The sequence below is a fragment of the Pleurodeles waltl genome, chromosome 3_2 (genome assembly GCF_031143425.1).
Source record: "Pleurodeles waltl isolate 20211129_DDA chromosome 3_2, aPleWal1.hap1.20221129, whole genome shotgun sequence".
Taxonomy (NCBI): Eukaryota; Metazoa; Chordata; class Amphibia; order Caudata; family Salamandridae; genus Pleurodeles; species Pleurodeles waltl.
This window is the reverse complement of record NC_090441.1, coordinates 130424208-130447897: the sequence shown is the minus strand read 5'-3', so window position 1 is coordinate 130447897 and position 23690 is coordinate 130424208. Positions and strand designations below refer to the sequence as shown.

Here is a 23690-nt window from a genome sequence, read left to right as displayed (position 1 = left end):
ATGTCCTTCTCTGCCTTTGAAGACTAGTTTGTCAGCCCTCCCCCTTCCTGCCTCACCATCTGCTGAGGGGAAATTCCCTCCCACAGGCACATCTCTTTGTGTGAAGCCAGGCCACTTCACACCTCATCAAGGCAGCCTTGCCAGGCTGCCAGAGGCTGGCCAATCAGGGCACAGCAGCAAAAACAATGCAGGGCTGAAATTGGCAACTTTTCAGGTAAAGTTTAAAACTCTTTACCTGAACAAGTTATATTAAATCCAACAAGTGAAAGTTGTGGGATTTATTATAACAATTAATTTGATACCAAACTCTTTGTATCTGTCATTTAAGGGGACTTTAAAAATTAAAATAAAGTCTCCCCATTCTAGCCTATGAAGGCCATTCACTACAATGAGGGGAAAACTAATTTGGCTGTTTTTACCTCACCAGGGCTTATAAAACTACTTTTATAAGGTCCCTGCTTATAGTTACATGGCAACCAGCCCTAGGGGCACATAGGGCACACCTTAGGGGTGACTTATAAGTACAAATAAGGTAGTTTAAGACTTTGAAACTACTTTTAATTGCAAAGTCGAATTTGCATATAACTTTAATTTAAAAGCAGCCAGCAAGGCAGGCCTGCCTTTAAAATGACACTGGGCACCTCAGCAGTGCACCTATGGGGGCACTACCTCTGCTGTGGTCCCTAAACCTACATGCCCTACCATATACTAGGGATTTATAGGTAGGTTAACTTAGCCAAATATAATTAGCCTAATTTGCATATCCACTTTACACAGAGCACTGGCCCTGGGACTGGTAAGTAATACCCAGGGCACAGCCAAGAGTCAGTAACCACCAGTACCTGTCCAAAAAGTGTGGGGGTGACCAGGGCAAAAAGGAGGACTTTCCTACATCTGTTAACAGGCAAATCACTGCTACATATTTAAATTTCATTCTCATCACTCCTTACCAAAGAGGCCAGGACAGGCAGGAAGAGTGTTGCTGTGGCTACATTACTGGCACATTCGGTGAAGGCAGCAATCATGAGTGAAAGAACCATGGCAATGGCCCATGGTGGAATGCTGTGTAAGGGCATCATCTGGTCTCCCAGCCATCTTGAAAAGCCAGACACCTGGAAAGAATACAAAAAAAAGAGGCATGTGAATGCCAGGAGGAAGAGTCTGACTAGCTCACAGAGAAACATAGCTGACCACATCTCCATGATGGTTCACATGCAAGAGAAAGTATGGCTTGAACACAGGCACCTTTGCAGCTCACACTAAATGTTCGGGCTCTGATCATGGCCACATGATACTGATGGGATCTAACAGTCCCAGACAGACCAACATAGAATATTGGGGTACATTGACATGTTCTGTGAAAGTGATTGTCACAAGCCCAAAGTGCTACAGTAATTTTTTTTAGTAGCACTGACAGTTTACAACCATGCTGTCAGTTATACAGCTATCTTGACATCAGGCTTGGCCTAGTGGTGATGTCCTCAAGGCGTCAGGAGATAGCCTCAGGTACTCACTTGTTACACCAATGAGTTCACCACACACCTCTATCTGTCTGTGCTCCTCTGTGCCTGTGTTTCTTCACTTAAATTTGGAATGCTCAGGGTGCTACTGAAATAAGTAGTTGGGCATTAGACCAGAAAGGGTATGCACGTCTTACATAACAAGGCCAAGACGTAGAAACACTTTGATTCTGTATGTGGGAGATGCAGGCCTCCCACCTTGGTAGTAGCATGTAATTTTAACACTTTTAGGGGCATATTCATACTCTGTTTGCGCTGAATTAGCGTAATTTATTTTGACGCTAATTCAGCGCAAACTTAACACCATATTTATACTTTGGCGCTAGTCCCGTCTAGTGCCAAAGTTATGGAGTGAACGTCATTTTTTATCGTGGAAACCTACCTTGTGTCAATGAGATGCAAGGTAGGTGTACCCGAACAAAAAAAGACTCAAACTCCATGGGAAGAGTCTACAGGTGCCCTCCACATGCCCCATGCCCACCCACACCAGAGGGACAGCGGAGGATGGGGGACCCCATCCCAGGAAAGTGGAGGTAAGTACAGGTAAGTTTTGGGGTTTGTTTTAAAAAGTGCCATTGGGGGCCCTGAAATAGGCCCCGTACATGGCAACGGGTACAATGATCATGCCCCGGGGACCGTTGTCCCCTGTTCTGGGCATTGGGGTGATGGTCATTTCTAAGACAGGAGTCAAGTGGTATGGTAGGTTTAGCATCAAAAAATGACACTAGACTGGTTAGAGTCATAATTTTTTACTCTATCCAGCCTAACATCATTTTTTAACACTAAACCCCCTTCTCCCATACCGCAACCCAGCTAACGTCAATTTATTTGACGCTAGCCCATCCTTTGCGCCGGCTAGTGCCATTCCATACATAAGACGCCCAGCAGGCGTCTTGGAATGGCGCTAGCCGACGCTATACTTTTTGACGCTAAACTGCGTTAGTGCAGTTTAGCATCAAAAAGTATAAATATGGGCTGTAGTGCTGAGCATAACTTTTTTAAACGCAAACCCTAATAAAAGGGTTGTGGTGGTATTTACAATCCAACTCAAATCGCAATATGCGTAGTATTGAAACCCACAGTAATGCAATGCTGCGCAATACGCTGCCTTTCCTTACTTTGTGTCAAGGGGGCGTGCCATGCATCTGCCCATTGGTTTTGATACAAATCATTATCTACAAAGAACTGTAGGCAGGGATTTGTATCAAAATCATGTGCCTCCTCGAGGCAGGAATAATGAGGAGAAATACTTTCATTTCTCCTCGTTTTTCCCACTTTACAAGTGTGCTGTGTTGTACAGCACACAAAGTGGGAAACGCATCAAAGCAAAAGCATCTTTCTTGTACTCAACAGGACCCCTTCCAGCACAAAATATATGCTTCCCAGACCGCATAAACACCCATGCACCATGGCACAAGAGTGCCTGAATCGGCCCATGGCAGCCAAACGTGCACCACCTCAAGGAGAGAGCAGATCAGTGACACATCTTAGTACATATAGTGCTGTTCTGCTCTCTCCCTTTAACTGGCTGCACTGCATTGTGTTAGTTCTTTAGGCCCAGAGTTTTGGCCATCAAATTAATGACAACTGTACAAAAATAAGCATCTGAATGAGAGTGGGTGAACCAATACAAATACGTCTAAGAAGGTGTCTTGAAGTACGTTCTTTCAGTCTTAAAGCACGATGAAAAGAGGTATGTATGTATTTCATATTCTTTTGGACATACTTCTAAGGCTTTCATTACGAATGGCCTCTTGATTTTATAGGAGCAGTTATCAGCTCCATCAGAATTATGAGTTATCACTGTCACTCTTTAACCAAAATTTCAGAAAAGTGGCGCTGCATTATATGCAGTGCCACTATTCTTGCACCTATCAGCGCCCCCTAATGCCACCATGTGTGCACTGTATTAAACATATGGTGCGCCATGGCACAGGTTAGGGACAATAGTGTCATAATTTTTGACGTTATTGTAGTACATTGCAGGATTATCGCCAAAAATCTTGGTGCTTATCCTGCAAAGTACATAGGGCCCATTAAGAATAATGGTATGCTCCCTTTTAACGGCTGTTCTGTTGAGGTGTTAAGAATAGCCGCTAAACATAGGGCACTGGAATCTCATAGATTCCTCTGCGCCATTTTTGCGGTCCCTCTAACGGGGGAACTCCCCCTTGCATACATTATCCCTGTCGCAGACATATTATGGCTCAAGGGGTTACAAAGTGGTGAAAAGCATGCATTGTGCCACTTTGTAAATCTGGTGTGGCAAATTTGGCCTTGTTGAGCCACATTAGCATCATAAAAACGAAACCTAATTTGGCGCAATGAGGCGCTAGGGCTTCTCAAATCTGGGCCTTTGTTTTTTCTGTGTAGAATGTGACAGTCTCACCTTCTTAAAGTCTTGGCATTTTTGCTAGGCCTGGTCAAAATTTTAGTTATGCTAGCATAATTTGTGTAATTTTAATATATATACATCACGCTTGTTAAACAAAATTCCCGAAATTATACAATGATGGCAATTTGTATAATTACAAACCATTTGCAGTAAAAATTTAGCAAGAACTGGGCCGTTCGCAATAACAGTTTAACACAAACACATGGGAACAATAGAACATAAGCGGCTGTTGTTAGCTGTGCTTTATTTAAATGCATCCACATGCCAAAAATTGATGCAAGGATTTATTTCACACTAAAATATATAGTGTGAAATGACAGATTTGCATTTTGCATAATTACGCATAATTGCCACTAGTGTTTGCGCCAAATTAATGGACATTTTTTGTGTCCTTTTTCTGGTCTTTATTTTTGCTCTATTTAGATAATTGTATGATATTAAGACATATTTTACTTTGTATTTATATGGCAAATAAATTAATGTAAATATTTTCATATTATTTAGTAGGTTAATGCCTTTTAAATTAGTAGTTAAATGGAATTTAAATATAGTTTTACATTTATTTTTAACAATAATTTTGTTGCCGATAGTGTTATTTTCAATATTTGGGTAGTGTTCTTTATGTTTCCCATGATCATGATATTCTGTATTTCTTTATTTTTGTTGTCAATAGTTGGGAATTTTAGATATTTATAGCAGCAATATTTTTATAGTTTTATGTTTTTCTTTTATAATTATAGGATGATGATATTTTTATGATCAGTAATGTTTGGCTATATTTATGTATTTCAATATTGTTGTGGTCAATATTCTGTCATACAACCCACCCCATATGTCTTCCTATCTGTTACTGATGTGTAAATATGGGCCACCTGTAGGGTGCATTTTTTAGCTCAGAAAAAACTCACAATGCCAAAAGCACCTGCATTATTTATGCAGAGAGAGATACAATACTGTGTTCATCGCCAGTATTCTTAAGTCTACTACTTGTATTTCAAGAGCGGTCTGTAATTCAAGTTTCGATTAGTCAATAACCTCATCAATAAAATCTCCATTCAGCTGGTTTCATCAAAGTCTTAATGGCAAACTTTAGTAATCGTAGACTAAAGTACTGCTAAACCTGAGCAATGCAGAGCAACTCCTGGGCTGCAAAACTTTTGTCATGGATATGTGTTCACAATGGGACTGAAAGCCTTCTTGTTCCATGCCAGACCATTATGCCACAGCAGCATTCACAGTGGTGCATGTGGAGGGGACGTTGGCAGAAGTTTTGAAACTGAGAAGGAACTGCATCCTGCCCTGATGTTGGTGGTAACCCAGTCTGTCCCAGACTTAACAAGACATAGACATTATGTGACTTCCAACTTATTGCAGGGCTACTACCTATGCTCACCACCTTCCTTTCATTCAAGCACAAATAATTATTCCTCTACATTTAGACCTTGTGGACTTACATCACTTCCTTTGGCCAAGGCAAATCCTCCTCCCAGCAGCAGCACAATGCTCCAGGGCATCTGCCTGTGGACTACTTGCCAGGTGAGAAGAGGGACTGGTAAAAATGGCTCTGGCTTCCCTTAGAAAAATCATATAAAAAGAACACAGGGTTATGAACATGTTCCTTTTTACGCAGCAGTACGTCATGCCTATCACTAATATTAAGGTAGCAGCTTACATTTTGCCAAAAGATAAACACAATGCAATTAGACTTGACATGCACGAATCTTTCCAAGGTTGCAACTTTGTCCATGATTCTTGGCAGCTCCCATTTCAAATGCAGGAAATACCCTTGTTTCCTTGTTTCACAGATAAATACTTTGGCCCATATTTATACTTTTACACGCAAAACTGTGTTTGCGCAGTTTTGCGTGTAAAAGTATAGCGCCGGATAGCGCTATTCCCGGACACCGGCTGGGTGCGATATTTATTGAATGGCGCTAGCCGGTGCTAATGCCCTGTTAGCGTCCTTGTAAAGGATGCTAACCGGGTGGGAGAGGCGTAGGGGAAACCGGAGCTTGTGCGCCGAATAATGATGTTACACTGTTTAGAGGCAAACAAATGCCTCTAAGCAATGTAACGCCATTTCCTGGGGCAGAACCCCCATGGACATGCCTCCTGTCTTGATGAACGTCCCCCTGGGCATGGCCATTGGGGCCAGCGCTATGCAGTGGGCCCTAAGTCAGGGGCCCCAAGTAGGAAAAAAAATAAAAATACTTTATACCGGGACTTACCTGGGATGGGTTTCCCATCCTGTGGTATCCCTCTGGTGTGGGTGAGGGTGTCCCTGGGGCCAGGGAAGGGCACCTGTGGGCTCTTTCCATGGTCTCTGAAAAAGGCCGATAGGTCCCCTAATGCCTGCCCTGACCCAGGCGTTGAATAATGGTACTAAGCAAGCTTAGCGTCATTATTTAAGGCCCCCATGCTAGATTTTAGCACATGGGGATAAACATGGCTCTAAGGCCATATCATAATTTTCTGGATGGGAACGCCTACCTTGCATCTCATAGATGCAAGGTAAGTTTCCACGTCCAGGAAATGATGTAAACTCCATTACTTTGGCGCTACACGTGTCTAGCGCCAAAGTATAAATATGGAGATAGGTTTGCGTGAATTAGCGTCACACAAAATTACGCTAATTCGGTGCAAACTGGGTATAAATATGGGCCTTTATTTGTAGACCATGAATATACTTCCCCAGGGCTCATCTTATTCATTTATGTTACCCAAGGAGCCAAGGACAATTCATAGGCATTACATTTCACACAATGGACCAAAGGTCAGTTTAAGGAATAAGATGCTCTGCCTCACAGCCTCAGTGTGCTGTGCTCTAGAATAATGCACTTGATTGCAGCCCACATTATTACACAATCTGAAATTAATTCAAGCAATTCACCTATCACTTTTCGTTTTCCCGTAGGCCTGTTGCCACTGCACAAATACTCCCAAAAAGCTCAATAAAATTGGAAAGCTGCTAGGGAAGATTTGTAAACAAGTCTTTGCAGATTTTGTTTGACTAGTAGTTAGGGACTCTTTAAAATTGAGCAAGGACATCCAACTGTTTGAGGTGTCACTGTAAATGCAGCCAGATACATGCCCCACTGGTGTAAGTAGAAAAATTATAGAGTAAAAAAAGCACACATATCTAAGTTGCGCTAGAATGTTTCTGTAGGTTGCACTGTAGGTAAACCAACTCAAGGTCAAACAGAAAACCATACCTGATGATAAGATCAAGATAGATCAGTGTTCCAAATCCCTTTTAGCGGGACGGAGTTTTGAAATGTATGTGGAAATTGTTATCTCACAGAATATTACTGGGCCATATATTGTTGTCCTGTGACACACTGTTGATAAAGTATCCACCACAAATGTTATTCTAAGTCCTCGAATTGTGTAAATAGCCCCATTCTTGGTCATATTTTGGAGCAGAAAATTTTTCTATGCCCCTTCATTTATAAGAGAATCTCTCTTTATTTCACCTCCGTAAACATTGGCTCGTATGGAAGTTTTTGGAGTACCTTCTTCATTGACGTCATTCATGCAGAACTTGGGTTTGGTTGCTGGGATGATGAAGAGTAGAAATGCTACGAACACAGCAACAGTGGCATCAGTGACATACCTGTAATTGAAGGAAATAGAGTTGGTGCCCTCAAGCAAAATTTGTGTAGATTCTATCAAGAATGACAATGCCATAGATATATTATAAGTATAGTGTCTAATTGTCATTCTATTAGGCGTTGTGTAAATCCATGTTGCAATTACTTGCAAGTTTAGAAATGTTGAAGGTTAGAACGTATCTAAAATATTTCTCAGCACGCTTAAACAGTGAGAAAGTGATAACGTTTTACTCTAACAAACAAATTGTAATAGAAAACCTGAAAAATAGAGTATATAATTAAGACATTATAGTTGTATCCTGGCCATGTATTGTTTTAGAAAAATAACACATTAGAGGTTGTATTAGATCAGATAAGCTTTTCTAAAATACTAAAGTAAATACACAGTTGGGCTGTAAGACTTTTTAAAAAAAAATTGTGCAAAGTTTGATATATTTAACCTGCTCCATGCTGAGGACCTAACGGTTACATCCTAAGCCACGGTGGTCGTGTGCTGAGGACATAACAGTTACGTCCTCACCGCATGACCACCAAATCCCTCTGCTGTAAACAGAGCCTCTGCTGCCCGAGGCATTTTTTTGTCACTATAATGAAGATCGGCGCGCATGGCACACTGATGTCATTACAGTGAAACTGAAAGTGAAATGAAGCAGTGGGCTCATTTCACTTTCAGTGCTTCAGCGCTCAGAGGACTATCTCAGCCCCTGAGCACCAAATCACACGGGAGAGGTATCTGAAAAAGGGAGAATCTCCCCTTTCCAACAATACCTTTTCCCAAGTGGATCCCTGCTTGGGGATCGCCCCATTAGGGTGATCACCAAGCAGAGGGTGATCCCCAAGCAGGGATGCACTCCGCTAGACCACCAGGGATTTATATTAGTTGCAGTTGCCCCTCAGGCAAGGGCCGTTCCCAAGAACTGGACAATTATTTTGGCCGTTTTCTGCCTCCCGGGGGGCAGATTGGCCTTATAATTAGGCAGATCTGCCCCCGGGGCAGAAAGCCACTAAACACCAGGGATTTTTATAAATATATCAGAGGGAGCGGCCCCATGGGCAAAGGTTGCTCCCTAATATGGGGGCATTTGTTTGGCCATTTACCACTAGGGGCCCACCCCCCCAAAAAGGGAAGATGGGGGCAATTACCCTCAATTGCCCCCTGGGGGGAGAAAGCCAACGAGATATCATGGACTACTTTTTACAACAAATTGTATTGCTGGGGGCTGCCCACTCTAAAACAAAATTGTATCTTTGGGGCTGCCCAGCATGTGCATGGCCATGCCCCCATCCCCCTAAAAAAAGGCAAACCATCTTTCTGTCCCTCTGAGGGGGCATATGGGACAATTAGCCCCTTCTTTCCCTGCATGGTTAGTGGGGGAAGCAGAAAGCCCACTAGACACCAGGGATTACTTTTTTAAAAGTTTTTATCAGCCATGGCCGTGCCCTCAGCTGCCCCCCAAAAAAGGGAAATAGTCTTTCTTACCCTGTGGGAGACAGATGGGGGCAATTACCCCCTAGAAAGGCCACTAGACACCAGGAATTACTTTTTATGTATGGTTGTGGGCATGCCCACACCCCTTCAAAAATGAAGAAACATGTCCTTCAGCATCCCGGCCAACTAAAGCATCTCATCCCAATGGCAAGTATAGGATATTTGATTTATTTTGAGTGTTGTTACAGATTAGGCCAGGAGAGTTTGGCAAACTCCAGTATCATCCCACTTGCAATGGTGAACGGCTGCATATTAGGGGCTTGGGTGGGCTGCCACCTGGCAAAACCTAGCAGACCCAGTCAGTTCTGAAAACTAGACATCTGGGTGAGTTTTATCAGCACAAGTGGGGCAATTCTGGGTGGAAGGAATTTTGTGTGCCCATTTCTGAATTACATAGGTTTTCTTAATATCTACTTTTCACTATTTATATTTTAGCATATGAATTGCTCTATAGCTGGTACACAACAAAAAATCCATTGCAAGGTGCAGCTCAGTAATGGCTCTGGGCACCTCGAGTTCTTGGAAAACACACCAACCCTATATATCCTCACAACCAGAAGGGTATAGCAGATGTAATGTTATACAGCTTTTCCGAATTGCCTATGGTGATGTGAAATTACAAATAAAAACATTGTCACAAATGCCTGTTTTTCCTACAAATTTTCAATATTTTTTTATTTCAACACTTGGTTTCTTTGAGAAAAACTTAAAGGACCTACACAAATGACCCCTTGCTGAATTCAGAATTTTGCCTAGTTTAAAAAAATGTTTAGTTCTCTGGGATCCACCATGCGTTTCACACCTGTTCCACTAAAAACTGGCAGGAGGTTAATTTGTCACATTATATAGTCAGACCAAGCTCTATTTAATTAACACAAAGCTTTTTTTTTAAAGTTTGCCCAAGATCCCTTCATTTTTCCCACAAGCTGTAACCAAGATTCCCACGGGGGCATACGGTCATGCTGTACACGAACTTAATCTCTCATTAAATCAATTGTTGATTCAGCCCTTTCTGTCATACATGACTTCTACTTAGCAGTAACATTTCAGAGCGTGTTTGTTATGTTTAAGCGCCCCTGCAGCCCTCAAACTTCACTCTCCATGACCCTTCGAGGAATCAGTTCATGTTTGTAGACACTTACTCCTCCTGTGGGCTATTGAAGAGAAGCATGGCCCAGCCAGGGATGAAGCCGGGGTCTCTGGTGAACCACAGCACGACCAGCAGGATGAAGAGGATGAGGACGTTGAACTCTGCCCAGGAGATGGGCCCCAGCTTGCGGTGCTCCTCCTTGATTACATTGTACGCAGCTCTATCCTTGGTGCTCCTCTGAGTCCCACAGCCCCACGTTTCTCGAAAACTTTGTTAATAAGAAAACAGGATGAATTAAGGACGTTCACCTAAAAAATGCGAAATCTTTAAAGACATTCTAAACAAAAGTCATCTCACGTCCTTTCTACCAGCCGCAGCCCGTCCTTTAGGGCAGAGGGGCGACGCCCCCCACCTTTTGCCCCTCATGAAGAGTGCCTGTCAGGCTGAGCAAAAGTCAGCCTGAGACCTGAGCGAGACATGCGTGATTTTCGCAGACTCCTGGCTGCCTGAGATGAACTTTGCTGGGCTGAAGACGTCACTGCTCTTATGGGCGTGACCTCCTCAGCTCAGCAAAGGTGCCTCAAGGCTCTCCCCCTCGGTGATGAGGGGAAGTGTCACCCGTTGACTTCGACCTTGGTGCCTCAGGTTTAAGCCCTGAAGTGCCCAGGGCGAGTGTCAATCAGTGACACCCCGTCAGGGAGTGGGGTGGGGGTCAGAAATCTCACTGATCCCATCCCACTATGTGACGAAGTTGGGACTGCTGCCTTCCCTCTCTGGTTGAACTAAGGTTAGCCAGTGAGGGAAGGCAGCAGTTCCAACCCTCCTGATACCTCTGAGGCTGAAAGTAAGTGTGTGTGTGTGTGTTTTTTAAATGAATGTTTGGTGCATGTGTGTATGTTTGAATTTTGATGAGTGTTGTGAAGGATGTGCGTGCGTGCATGCATGTGTGAATGAATAAGTGTGAGTGTGAGTGTGCTTCCCGCCCGCCCCCTTCCCTCCTAAAATTACCGGCCGCCACTGCTTTCTACTGAAATATTTACTAGTCATAACAACAACATTAGCATTAGAGAAGTGCCCCATTCCACCATGTTCCATGATGGAGTTATTTTTCCATACATGACAGCCAATTCCACAGCATACTACTGAGTCTTAGACGTGTAAAGTTGTTAAATGTGAGCAGGAGGTCTGCTGTCTAAAGTCTGAGACTGTGTGGTTACCTAGTTCTTTACCATACTGCATGACATATGAAAGGAAGAAGAAAGTCAAGGGAGATACTACCTAATTTTGTAAAAGTATTGGAGAATGTATCAAAATCCACCCGACTGTATGACATTGACATCTTGCTATATTTTTTCAAATGTTCCTCGGGGTAAGAACATCTTAAATCCTAAAGTGGCTGAATACTTAATAATTACCTAATAAATGCCCTTCTGAACTGCCTATAAAACCTTAAACTTTTTAACCAATTTGATTACTGACGTGGGCTACAAAATGCCTTATTTGGACTTGTTAAAAAAATCTAGGGACAGCAAAACGCCTGCCCCTACCTATGGGTTGAGCTTGTATGCCTTCTATGTGCAATTTGGCCTCTGTATGTACACCTAAAGAAGTGTTTTAAAATAATGAAAATTAATGTAATAATGTGTAGAATTAACATGTAGGCCTTAGAAAAAAATGCAGTGTCTTTTAATTCAAGTGAAAAGCAGTAGGCTGTCACATTCACACATAATGGGCTTGTATGTATTTTTCGATGCTGTGTTTGGTCTCTCTTTTCTCAGTCCAAGGACAAAGCTACAGTATCTGGAATTAAATACATCATCCAAATGTTTTGGTTTCTGTGAAAAATGGTATCAGAGTGTCTTCTGTAGAGAGTGAATAGTGGACTTCCACACCTGTGCCTGAGACAAGCTGACAGGGATGAACCATGCTGTTAATAGATGTTAGAATGGGGTCTCTAGTTGGCAGTGGTTGGCATACTGCCAAAGTAGTGACCCTCACTCTAGTCAGGGTGACGGAGTCACACGGCTAAGATAACTCCTGCTCACCCCCTTGGTAGCTTGGCTCAAGCAGTTAGGTTTATCTCAGATGCAAGTATTTACACACACACACACACACACACACACACACACACACTGAAAATACCACAAAACTCCACACCAGTTTAGAAAAATAGTTAATACTTATCTGAGTAAATTAAGACCAAACCAACAATAATCCAACATACACAAGCAAAGATTTCACTTTTAAAAGACTCAGGCCTTCATTACAAGTTTGGCGGGCAGCCAAACTCTTCCCACCTTCAGGCCGCCTGTGTGGCCTGAACCCAGCTGGCCCCATTAGGAGTTCACCGTAGGGCTGGCGGGCGGAAACAGCGTTTCCGCCCGCCAGCCTTCCGGTGAAGAGTGCCTTAACATTAAAGCCAGCTCCTAATGGAGCTGGCTCCATGTGGCAGTGCGGCAGGTGCAGCAGCACCCGTCGTGCATTCCACTGCTTGTAATTCGGACAGTGGAATGTGTGACGGGCTGTGCAGGGGCCCCCTGATGCCCCAATTCCACAGGAGAGAATCAAAAATCAGTATACTATCATAAGTAGTAAGCAAACCAAACAAAGCAATATATCCTGTCTGGTGCTTCAGAAGGATCATTAGAAAAATCACAGGTGATGTGAATCAATTTGTATGTCAGATACACAACTGTGAGCCTGTTCTTAAAGATCTGTTAAATCATGAAGAGGATGCTGAACTTGGGAAAGCTGGAGTTAATTTGCTATTCAGGATTGGAAGACACAGCTAGCCACTTCTTGCCAGAAGAAAGGATGTCAAAATAAAACTGATTGCAACTTTCGCTGCAATCAGTGCCATTGAGGGCAGAGTAGAACAGCCTGCACAAGCTTTTCAGGAGAAAAATAAATCCCATTTTATTGCCACAGTGCAGCATAGTACTGCAAGTTGTGCTACCTCTGGCAAGACATTGCAAGTCTCTGGTTTTAATGATAGAGATAAGGATATTCAAGGGAATCAGCATATACAGTATGTGTAGCTTAAAGAAGATACTGCTTAAAGATACCATCATGAAGAGAAGCCTAATTGAGATTATCAATCTACAGATAATACAGTCATCCAATGTTATTAGTCAATAATGTTACTGCAGGTCCTCTAACATAATCTTAAGCAATTCATACTCAAGCCTACTGCAGAATGAACAGAATGGACAAAATGGTTAGGACAGGTCAAACAAACTGGCTAGCAACAACATAACTCTCTGCTGCATAAGTTGGAATACATTTTAAAGGAGGTCAAAGAAATTAAGTTGACCAAGCAGCAGTGGCCACATTCCTAAACTAAAAAATTGGATGCAAAATTATAACAATACTTTAACAGGTTGGGGGAGTTTGAAACCTGGCAGATCCTGATCACCATTCTGAGCCGCATTTTAATTGGCATCTATTATCGGAGGTACCGGGGATTAGGAAGCTATCACTCCAAAACCTAAGATAATATATCGTGGAGGTAGAACAATAAGGGATTGGTTATGACCAAACCATGTAACAGAGACAGAAGTGACGAACACATGGTTGTGTGAATTGAATAAAGGATTCTGTACGTGTGGTAATGTAACATGTGTGGGTATGGCAAGAATAAGACCAAACAATTTTGCTACAATACGGGATGAAAATACAGTATACGATATTACATTAATCCTAAAACACAATTTGTGTTCGTAAGGTTGCGGATGTGGCCTGATATATGTTTGCAACACAGTGACATCTCTCAAGATACGGATACAGGAACATATGCGTGCCATACGAAACAAGGATAGTAGGTATCCCATGACCACACATATGATGGAACAACATGCGGCTATGGCTGATGTCTGGTTTCAATGGATCAATCACGTTCCCCAAAATATTAGGGGTGGTAAGAGGGAATTGATGCTGAGACAAAACAAAGCAGGTTGGATCAGCCGTCTTTGTTGTGTTGAGATGGGGCATAACACTGAGAATGAGTTCCATTATTTCTTCTAACTTCTATACATGTACTTGTATAAATGTTTAACTATGTCATTTTGTATTTGTATACCTATGAAAACATTTTGTACGTTAGTGTTTCGTTGCCATATGGTGGACCACGTGTATAAATATACAATGCTTGTCATTGAAACAGCTTTCGGTGGACTCTAATATAATGGGGCTTATAGGTTTATGATCTATGGCTTTCTATGTTGACTAGTGGCCAAGCTTACATATGGAATAAGGTGTAAGTCCCCCAATGTACGATTCAGTATTGTTGGATTGTATGGATATCTTTGATAGGTTATTCCATTTGATATTATTCACACGTATTTTGTTACTTTGCTTAAGATATCTCAGGCAGTGTTGGATATGGCAGAGGGACCTTGTGGAGTGGTGGCCTCTATCTTGTGTGAACTTGTGGGACAATCTCCGGGTTTGAATCTGGTCTATCACTATTGATGGTTTTTAATTATAGAATTTTTGGCCTTTCTTTAATTCGTAGTTACAAATACATTTGCAGCAATTAGGGTGATTTTTGAGTTTTTGGAATAGGGTAGGCTATTTCCTATGGAGGACTAGCTTGTTTATTATTGGACATCGTTTTTGGTGAATTCCAATGGGGTGATGCTCTTTGGCCGTATGAGAATAGTTTGGACGTTAGAGTTTTGTTACCGTATAGTGAATCACTTGTGTAAATACATAATACTTGTTATTGGAATAGCTTTTGGTGGGCCTTAGTACGGTGGGGCTTATCAGCTCTATGAGAATATTTGGGATGTTAGTGTTCCGTTATCATATTTTGGACTGTTGTGTAGTATTGAAATAGGAGTGAAATTGGCAGGCACTATAATTTACCATGGTGTCTTACTGAAGTTATCAGCAGGATACACTGGTGGCTTATCATGGCTATTTAGATTGGAATTGACTCGAATTGGTGAGTCAGATTTGCGATATTGTTTTTGTTACAAATGTGCATTGGGCAGCAGCAAACCTTTCTATTATGTGTTGGTCTTCAAATTGAAGTACGGTTTGAACGCGTTTGGTTTGGAACATTACCCTGTTAGTATCGTCAGCACAGTTTATAAGATTTTCATGACATTTTGTTTACATTTGTCACAATGCTTGAGTCTTTATGGCAGTATAATGATTAGTGGTTAAGATCTGCTTTCATGATCTGGGACCTGATTGTCACTGTTGCACTGTGATGTTCAAACGGTCAATTAGCCACAATGAAGTCTGCTCCTTTTGGAAACCTTGTCTAAGTTTAGAATTAACCACATCTTTCCCTCAATCACTTTCATATTAAGCTGATTGGTGTGGGGATAAGATACGGGTAGTTGTATCTCATATAATGTTTTGTAAATATTTTAGGAGTTACTAGACCTGACATTGAGGGGTATTACAAATGAATACAACCAGTTACATGAGTGAAGTGGACATAAATTGAAGATTACAACATTTCTCACTATTATGAAACATTATGGTATGTAACCGGAATTGAGCTTTTTGGTTAAATTGTGTGGTGACATGTGTTCCTCCAACTCACTAACGATTTATGCAACCCCTTGACTTATTCTATTGGGGTGTATAACACGTTCAACAGTGCTCTACCTCACCTTCCCTGGCACACACTCATAGCGCCAGCAAAAGCAAAACTGGAGGTTGCTCTTTCTCCTACATCACACCCAAGACATGGCACAACCTCCCTCAACACATCAGAGCCTCATCCTCACTTCTTGAGTTCTGCAAGAAGCTGAAGACCTGGAGTTTCATATAGGCACCTTGGAGAACACACACCTACACATATTATAACATGACACATGCTATGCAGATTTTATTTTAGTAATTCTCTCAAAATTAACCAATCCAATACAAGCCCTTGTATTGTTGATAAATACATTTTCAAGGTTTCAGGGTATAAAATCAACTTTAAATGGACCCAAAGGCGCCTAAAATATCTGAAAATGTTGATTAAGAACGCAATTGAAAATATGCTTAATGATGATATCTCACCCTGACTAGAGAAAACTGCAACAGGGTCAATAACGTTTTTGGGATTATGCAACTGAAATTACCAAAGATCTGCTAGGGACATAGAGAATAGCATTAATACATTCATATATGGAGGAGCCAGACCCAGACTAAAAGCGTTAAAATGACATGCTGCTACCAAGGTGGAAGGCTTGCATCTCCCACATACAGAATCATACTGGATAGCCCAACAACTAGGTCCCGCAACATACTTGCTAAAACACATAAAGGAACTCCAACATGGGTACATATTGAAAAATAGATTCTGAAATTGACAGGAGAATTGACAGTATGCTGCACATGACAAATATAGATGCAACCAATACACAACTCAAAACTACACACCTCACATTCAGCATGATGAAGGGCTCACAAATTGATCGTGACTACAAAAGGTTTGCACTGAAAGACATTCCTGTAGCTAAATGAAGTGATCCAGACTAAAGAGAGTGAGCAGGGTGAAAAATGTTTTGGACCCAAGAGAAACAAAAGGCATAAATTATATAGGTGACTTTTAGCAGGAGAAAACCTCACACTGTTTACATACTTACATAAGAATATGATTTACCACACCAGTCACAACACGGAAGATACCTTTAGCTGCCCAATTTCTTAAGAAGAACCTTGTGCACATCCTAGATCCCCCATCCTTCAACACCCAAAAACATGAAAGGGACACAGAGTGACAATATCAGATGTATTCTCAACACTAACACCTAAAAACTCAATCACTTTGAGTATCTATTGGGAATCACGCATGACAACAAAATTACTAGATGCTGAATGAAACTCAGTGCTGGAGGAAGACAACAAAAGTTTGAGATAAGTCAATTTATAATATAGCAACTTAAAAATACTCTGGTCGCCAACCAAACTACAGAGAGCACATATACGTTCAGACTCTAAATGTTAGAGATGCAACATCGTGGGATGTGACATAGGCCCTCATTCTGATTCTGGCGGGCGGCGGAGGCCGCCTGCCAGAATTCAGCCCTCCATAATACCGCTCCGCGGTCAAAAGACCGCGGAGGGTATTATGAGTTTTTCCCTGGGCTGGCGGGCGGTCTCCAAAAGACCGCCCGCCAGCCCAGGGAAAAACTCCCTTCCCACGAGGATGCCAGCTCGTAATCGAGCCGGCGGAGTGGGAAGGTGCGACGGGTGCTACTGCACCCGTCGCGTATTTCACTGTCTGCTACGCAGACAGTGAAATACTAGCGGGCCCTCTTACGGGGGCCCCTGCAGTGCCCATGCCATTGGCATGGGCACTGCAGGGGCCCCCAGGGGCCCCACGACAATCCTTACCGCCATCCTGTTCCTGGCGGGCGAGCCGCCAGGAACAGGATGGCGGTAAGGATTGTCAGAATCCCCTCGGCGGCGCAGCGAGCTGCGCCACCTTGGAGGATTCTTAGGGGCAGTGGAAAACCGGCGGGAGACCGCCGGTTTTCCCTTTCTGACCGCGGCCAAAGCCCCGCGGTCAGAATGCCCAAGGGAGCACCGCCGGCCTGTCGGCGGTGCTCCCGCCCCCGTTGGCCCTGCCGGTTCTCTACCGCCAGGGTCATAATGAGGCCCATAGTTTCTATATTGTGGGAGGGCCTCGCTCTGATTAATTGCTGGAATGCAATGTAGAGCATGGTGAAAACAGAGATGGCCACCAATGTATTCGCAAATGCTAAAATAGCATTACTACACAATACATCACATCTTCTGAAATTATCCTTCTGTGTCAAGAGGTGGCTTTCCACGGCATTGGTAGTGGCAAAAGTATGATATTGGGAGACTGCTACACTAACAAAGTGTAAAAACTGGTGACATATGAGAAAGTAATTTACAAACTTGATGACTAACTACCACATTTTGAAGAAATTGGAGGTAGGTTTCTAAGAAAGTGATCAGATATTGAAAAGGTTGAGCAATGATTAATTCATGTCAGTACCATCATGCCATAATGATATTAACTAACAGAAATTTATATTGTCAATGTTAGACTTTTCATCCTTGGCGTAGTCTTCCGTAACTTTTTGCCCCTGTTTCCCAGGTTGCTGATGTGTGCTGGACTCTATTTTTGCTACTCTGGGCACTTTACTACTGCTAACCAGTGATAAAGTGCAAGTGCTTCTATACAAAATGTTTATATAATTGGTTCATCCATGATTGGCATATTTGATTTACTAGTAAGTCCCTAGTACAGTGCACCAGAGGTGCCCAGGGCCTGTAAATCAAATGCTATTAGTGGGCCTGCAGCCCTGGTTGTGCCACCCACATTAGTAGCTCTGTAAACATGGCTCAGACATGCCACTACAGTGTCTGTGTGTGCAGTTTTAAAACTGTAAATTCGACTTGGCAAGTGTACCCACTTGCCAGGCCTAAACCTTCCCTTTTCTTACATGTGAGGCACCCCTAAGGTAGGCCTTAGGTAGCCCCAAGTCCAGGGCGCAGTGTATGGTTAAGGTAGGACATATAGTAATGTGTTTTATATGTCCTGACAGTGAAATACTGCTAAATTCGTTTTTCACTGTTGCAAGGCCTGTCCTTCTCATAGGTGAACATGGGGGCTACCTTTAAATATGACTAAAGTGAAAATTCACTTTAGGAGCGGATATACATGTGGAGTTTGGGGTCTCTGAACTCACAATTTAAAAATACATACTTTAGTAAAGCTGATTTTAAGATTGTGTGTTTGAAAATGCCACTTTTAGAAAGTGAGCATTTTCCTTCCTTAAACCATTTCTGTGACTCTGCCTGTTTGTGGATTCCATGTCTGGGTCAGTTTGACAGTTGGGCTGGTTGCACGTCTCACTAGACAGTGACACAAAGGGAGCTGGGTATAGCCTGCATATCCTGATGAGCCACCTGTGCTAGCAGGGAGGGGAGGAGTGGTCACTCACACCTGAAAGGGCTATGCCTGCCCTCACACAATGCAGTCTCCAACCCCTTGGTGCGTGTCTGGGGCCTGGCCTGGGCAAGGCAGGATTTCACAAACAAGAGAGACTTTTCTTTGAAGTAAGCCTACTTCAAAGGGCAAAATGGGTATAAGAAGGGCAGCCAAAACCACAGACTTTAGAACACTTCTGGAAACCAAGAGGAACCTCTGCCTGGAGAAGAGCTGAAGAGCTGAGGAAGAAGAGCTGCTTTGCCTGTGACTGTGTTTTGTGGAGCTATTCTTCAGATGCTGCTTCTGCCTGTGCTAGAGGACAAAGACTAGACTTTGTGTGTCTTCCTTCTTGTGAAGAACTCTCCAAAGGCTTGATTTAGAGCTTGCCTCTGCTGTCTGAAGTCTAAGGGACAGCAAGGACTTCTCTCTGACAGCACCTGGAGCCTCTGCTGAGAGTCCTACCCTGCCAAGTGGTGCCCATCCAATTACTAGAACCCTAAAAGGAGAAGCTGGCATGACAAGAGTGAGAAATCCACGCACTGACCGCTGTGCGGGGAAAGATCGACGCAACTCCGATCTGCGGCTGAAAAATCAATGCGCCTCCGGCTTCTCGGCTGAAAATCGATACTCGCCTGCAGCACGACTGAAAGATCGATGCATGCGGCTGGAGAAACGACATGCAGCATCGCTGACGGAGGCTGGTAGGATCGCAACCCGCGCTGTGTGGTTTTCAGAACATAGTGTGGCAGGATTTCCTAAGCAAACATCGCTGGCCGTGTAAAAACAACTCAAGGGGGTGCGGTTCAAATTGATGCATCGCTCTCCTGTGGAGAGAAGAAACGACACACGCCGACTCGACTGAAGGAGAAACAACGCACGGTCTCGCTTGTGAGTGATATCGACGCATCGCAAGCCCTTTTTGACGCACACTCACCCGTGCGGAGTTATTTTTGACGCACCTAGGTACATTTCCACACTAACAGCGTTAGCGTTGTGTTTAAAATTACATGAAGACTCTTTTTGTTTTTTAATTAATAACTAGACTTGTGTATTGTGGATTTTTGTCATTTTGGTCTTGTTTTGTTTAGATAAATATTTTCTATTTTTCTAAACCTGTGTTGTGTCATTTTGTAGTGTTTTCATTAAGTTACTGTGTGTGTTGGTACAAATACTTTACATCTAGCACTCTGAAGTTAAGCTTACTGCTCGTGCCAAGCTACCCAGGGGGAGAGCACGGGTTAGCTGCAAGTGATTGTCTTTTACCCTGACTAGGGTGAGGGTTCTTGCTTGGACAGGGGGTAAACTGACTGCCAACCAAAGACCCCATTCCTTATATTGGTGATGAGCGGTTGGGATTGGACTTGTATTTGTACTTGACATTCAGTGATTAAGTGTACATTACTGTTTTGAGTTCAGACCACCACGTGACCACATATTACTTGTCTTGTGATTTTTGCTTTTCTCTTTGGGACTTCTTTTTTTTGTCATACTTCCATATGTTTGCTGATCCCTTGATTGACTTTTCTTGAACTTCATTGGGAACTTGTTTTTCTGCCTTTGGAACTTTTGCAATTTGTTGACTTTTCATCATGTTCCAATCTGGAAATAAATCAGCTGGAGTCGCTTTTGACCTAGGGAAACTGGAGAGCTACACAGTGGCTCAATTGAAGCAGGTCTGCAAAGATTTTGCCTGTCCCATTAAGAGCTCATCCAAGAAGGAGGAGCTGCAAAAGGCGCTGAGAGCCTGGGTGACAGCCAAAGAAGCTGAGGGGCACACAGAAGAGGAAGAGGAGAGGATGAAGATGAAGAGGAGGTGCAATCCATTCGTAATGGTATAGTGGATGGGCCTGTTATGTCCAAGGAGAGAGTCTCCAGGGCAGGCAGCAGTGTGTCAGCCAAGGGTCTGGCTCCTGAAGAGTTACAGGACAGACAGGCAGAGAGCTGGAGAAGCTCAAGCTCAAGATGGAGAGGGAAAGGGAGGACAGAAGGATGGCCATGGAGCAAAGGAAAATACTGCTTGCTCATGAGCTTAGCTTGAAGGAGTTAGAGAGGAGCCAGTTTTGTAGAGATGGTGGCAGCAACAGCACAGTGCAGCCTGAGAGGAGGGTGCACATTCCTAAAGACCTTGTGAAGGATTACAGAAGGGAGGATGACATATACTTGTGGTTCAAGGGGTATGAGTCTGCTCTCCACATGAATCTGGTCCCTGAAGCTCATTGGGGGGGTGGGTCTATGGAAGCACTTTGAGGGAGAGGGGAGGATACACTGGCAGCCTTAGGGGATGCTCAGAATCACACCTACACTATCATGAAGGATGCCCTACTCACAAGGTATGGTCTCACCCCTGAGCAGTATAAGGATAAGTTTAGGTCCAATAAGAAGAAGGAATCCCAAACATGGTTGGAATGTGTTGATTCTTTTTGCAGGTCACTGGATGGTTGGGTGAAGGGAAGTAAGGTAACAACGTATGAGGGGCTTTACAATCTGATTGCTTGAGAGCACTTGTACAGTTTATGTTTTCCAGAGCTGCACCAGCACCTGATTGACAGCAAGCTGACTGATCCCAGGAAGCTTGCGCAGGAAGCGGACTGCTGGGAGAGCACCAGGGTCCAAAAGAGGTATGGGGGAGACTGCGCCAAGAGTGGGCAGGATCCCTCTCAGAATAAAGGGGAGGGTAAGGGAAAACAGGGGGAGTTCTCTAAAGGGCCCCAAACTGATTCCCAGGGTAAATATTCCCAACCCCCCAGTGAGAAAAAGCCATAGTTCTCCAAATGGAAACCAGTGGCAGAGGGACCCTCACGAAAGTGTTATGCATGTGACCAAGTGGGTCATGTGAGGGGGGACCTCAAATGCCCTAAGAGTACACCAGCACCCACTGGTGCGCTGCCCCAGGGTTTGGCTAGTGTAGCTCTTGGGGAGGAGTTGGTTCCAGGTGGGTGGGAGCCAGCTGATATGACCCTTGTTCACTAGGGGACAGCAAGATGGTCCAGAGAACCCCGTGCCTGAGAACACTGAGAGACACAGGAGCCTGTGTGACTACAGTGAGGAGTCAGCTGGTGTCTGAAGAGCTGATTGATCCCCGGGTGCTTCACCAAGTAGTTGCAGTGGACAACTCAGAGCGCCTGTGCAGAGTGGCGCAGGTTCCCTTTGAATGGGGGGGTGTCTCAGGTTCCTTGAAGGCAGCTTTGAGTCCACCCATGCCTGTAGATTGTTTGGTAGGCAATGACCTGGAGGTTTCCCCTTGGAAGGAGGCGGAACACAGGTCTCACTTGGAGATGTGGGGTCTGCCTTGGTGGGTATGCGTATCCACATGGTCAATGGCAGCCTGTCTGGGTGGTCAAGAGCCCCTGGAGCCTGAAACAGTGGCACAGGGGACCGCCAAGAAGAGGAAGGGCAGGGGGTGTGGGAAACCAGCCCCAGAAGTTCCCACGGTCCGGGAGGAGGTGCAGCCTGAGGGTGACGCTCCGGAGCCTACAGGGGAACAGGTGGCTGAACTGGGGAAGATCCCTGAGCTGTCACAGTGGCAACAGGAAGGGGGACCCACCAGGGAGGCACTCTGTGAGGCACAGAAAACTGTAGAGGGACTGCAGCAGCAGACTGCAGCCCAGACGGCTGGCGAGGAGCCCAGTACTCACCTGATCTATTGGGAGGACGGCATCCTGTATAGTGAGCCTACATTTCCTGAGCCTGAGTCAGCTCGTATGCTGGTGGTACCCCAGTGCTTCAGGGCCTTCGTACTGGGATTGCCTCATGATGTGCCTTTGGCAGGACATCTGGGGCAGGACAAGACCTACAAGCGGCTTGCCTCCCACTTCTATTGGCCCCAGATGCACCAGCATTCTGCTGCACACTGTAGGTCTAGCCCAACTTGTCAGGCAAGTGGTAAGAGTGGGGGGGAAATGTAAGGCCCCCCTCCAACCTTTACCTGTTGTTAGTACTCCCTCTGAAAGGGTAGGTATTGACATTGTGGGGCCTCTGGATCCCAAGACAACTATAGGCAACAGGTTCATCCTTGTCTTGGTGGACCATGCCACCCAGCACCCAGAAGCTATTTCTCTGAGGTCAGTCACTTCCCCTGTGGTGGGTCGTGCACTGATGGTTTTTTTTACCCGCACGGGGTTCCCCAAGGATGTGATATCTGATAGGGGTACCAACTTCATATCAACCTATATGAAGTCTCTGTGGAAGGTGTGTGGGGTAACCACTCATAACCACCCACAACCACACCTTGAAAGGCATGATCCAGGGCCTGTCAGAGCCCTTGAGGCGAAAGTGGGACATCCTCTTGCCATGCCTTCTATTCGCTTACAGAGAGGTGCCTCAAAAGGGACTTGGGTTTAGTCCCTTTGAGCTGATCTATGGCCACCATGTGAGGGGACCTTTAAGTCTGGTGAAGGAGGCTTTGGAGAAAGCTCCTAGTAAACCCCCCCAGGATATATTTAGCTACATGCTGGCTTTGAGAAACCAGACTGCCCGCTTGAGGGGTCTCGCACAGGAGGACCTAGAAGCAAGGTAGGAGGATATGAAATGGTGGTCCGGTCGAGTTTCAACCTGGTCACACAGTGTGGGTGATGGTGCCAGTGGAGCCTAGGGTGCTTCAAGATAAGTGGACTGGGCCATTTGAGGTGGTCAAGCGCAAGAGTGAAGTCACCTACCTGGTGGACTTGCAGT

General features: G+C 44.2%; 1 protein-coding gene across 4 annotated transcripts in view; it reads right to left on the bottom strand.

The window, feature by feature from the left end:
• Positions 1-23690, bottom strand: part of LOC138286583 (Na(+)/citrate cotransporter-like) — a 285677-nt gene that overhangs the window by 22275 nt on the left and 239712 nt on the right. For all 4 annotated transcript variants that reach the window (XM_069226982.1, XM_069226984.1, XM_069226985.1 and 1 more), the window contains 4 exons: positions 10158-10373; positions 7428-7528; positions 5370-5488; positions 951-1112 (listed from right to left, as the gene is read on the bottom strand). In XM_069226982.1, coding sequence (XP_069083083.1) covers positions 951-1112; positions 5370-5488; positions 7428-7528; positions 10158-10373 — 598 coding nt within the window. The remainder of the gene's footprint in view (positions 1-950; positions 1113-5369; positions 5489-7427; positions 7529-10157; positions 10374-23690) is intronic.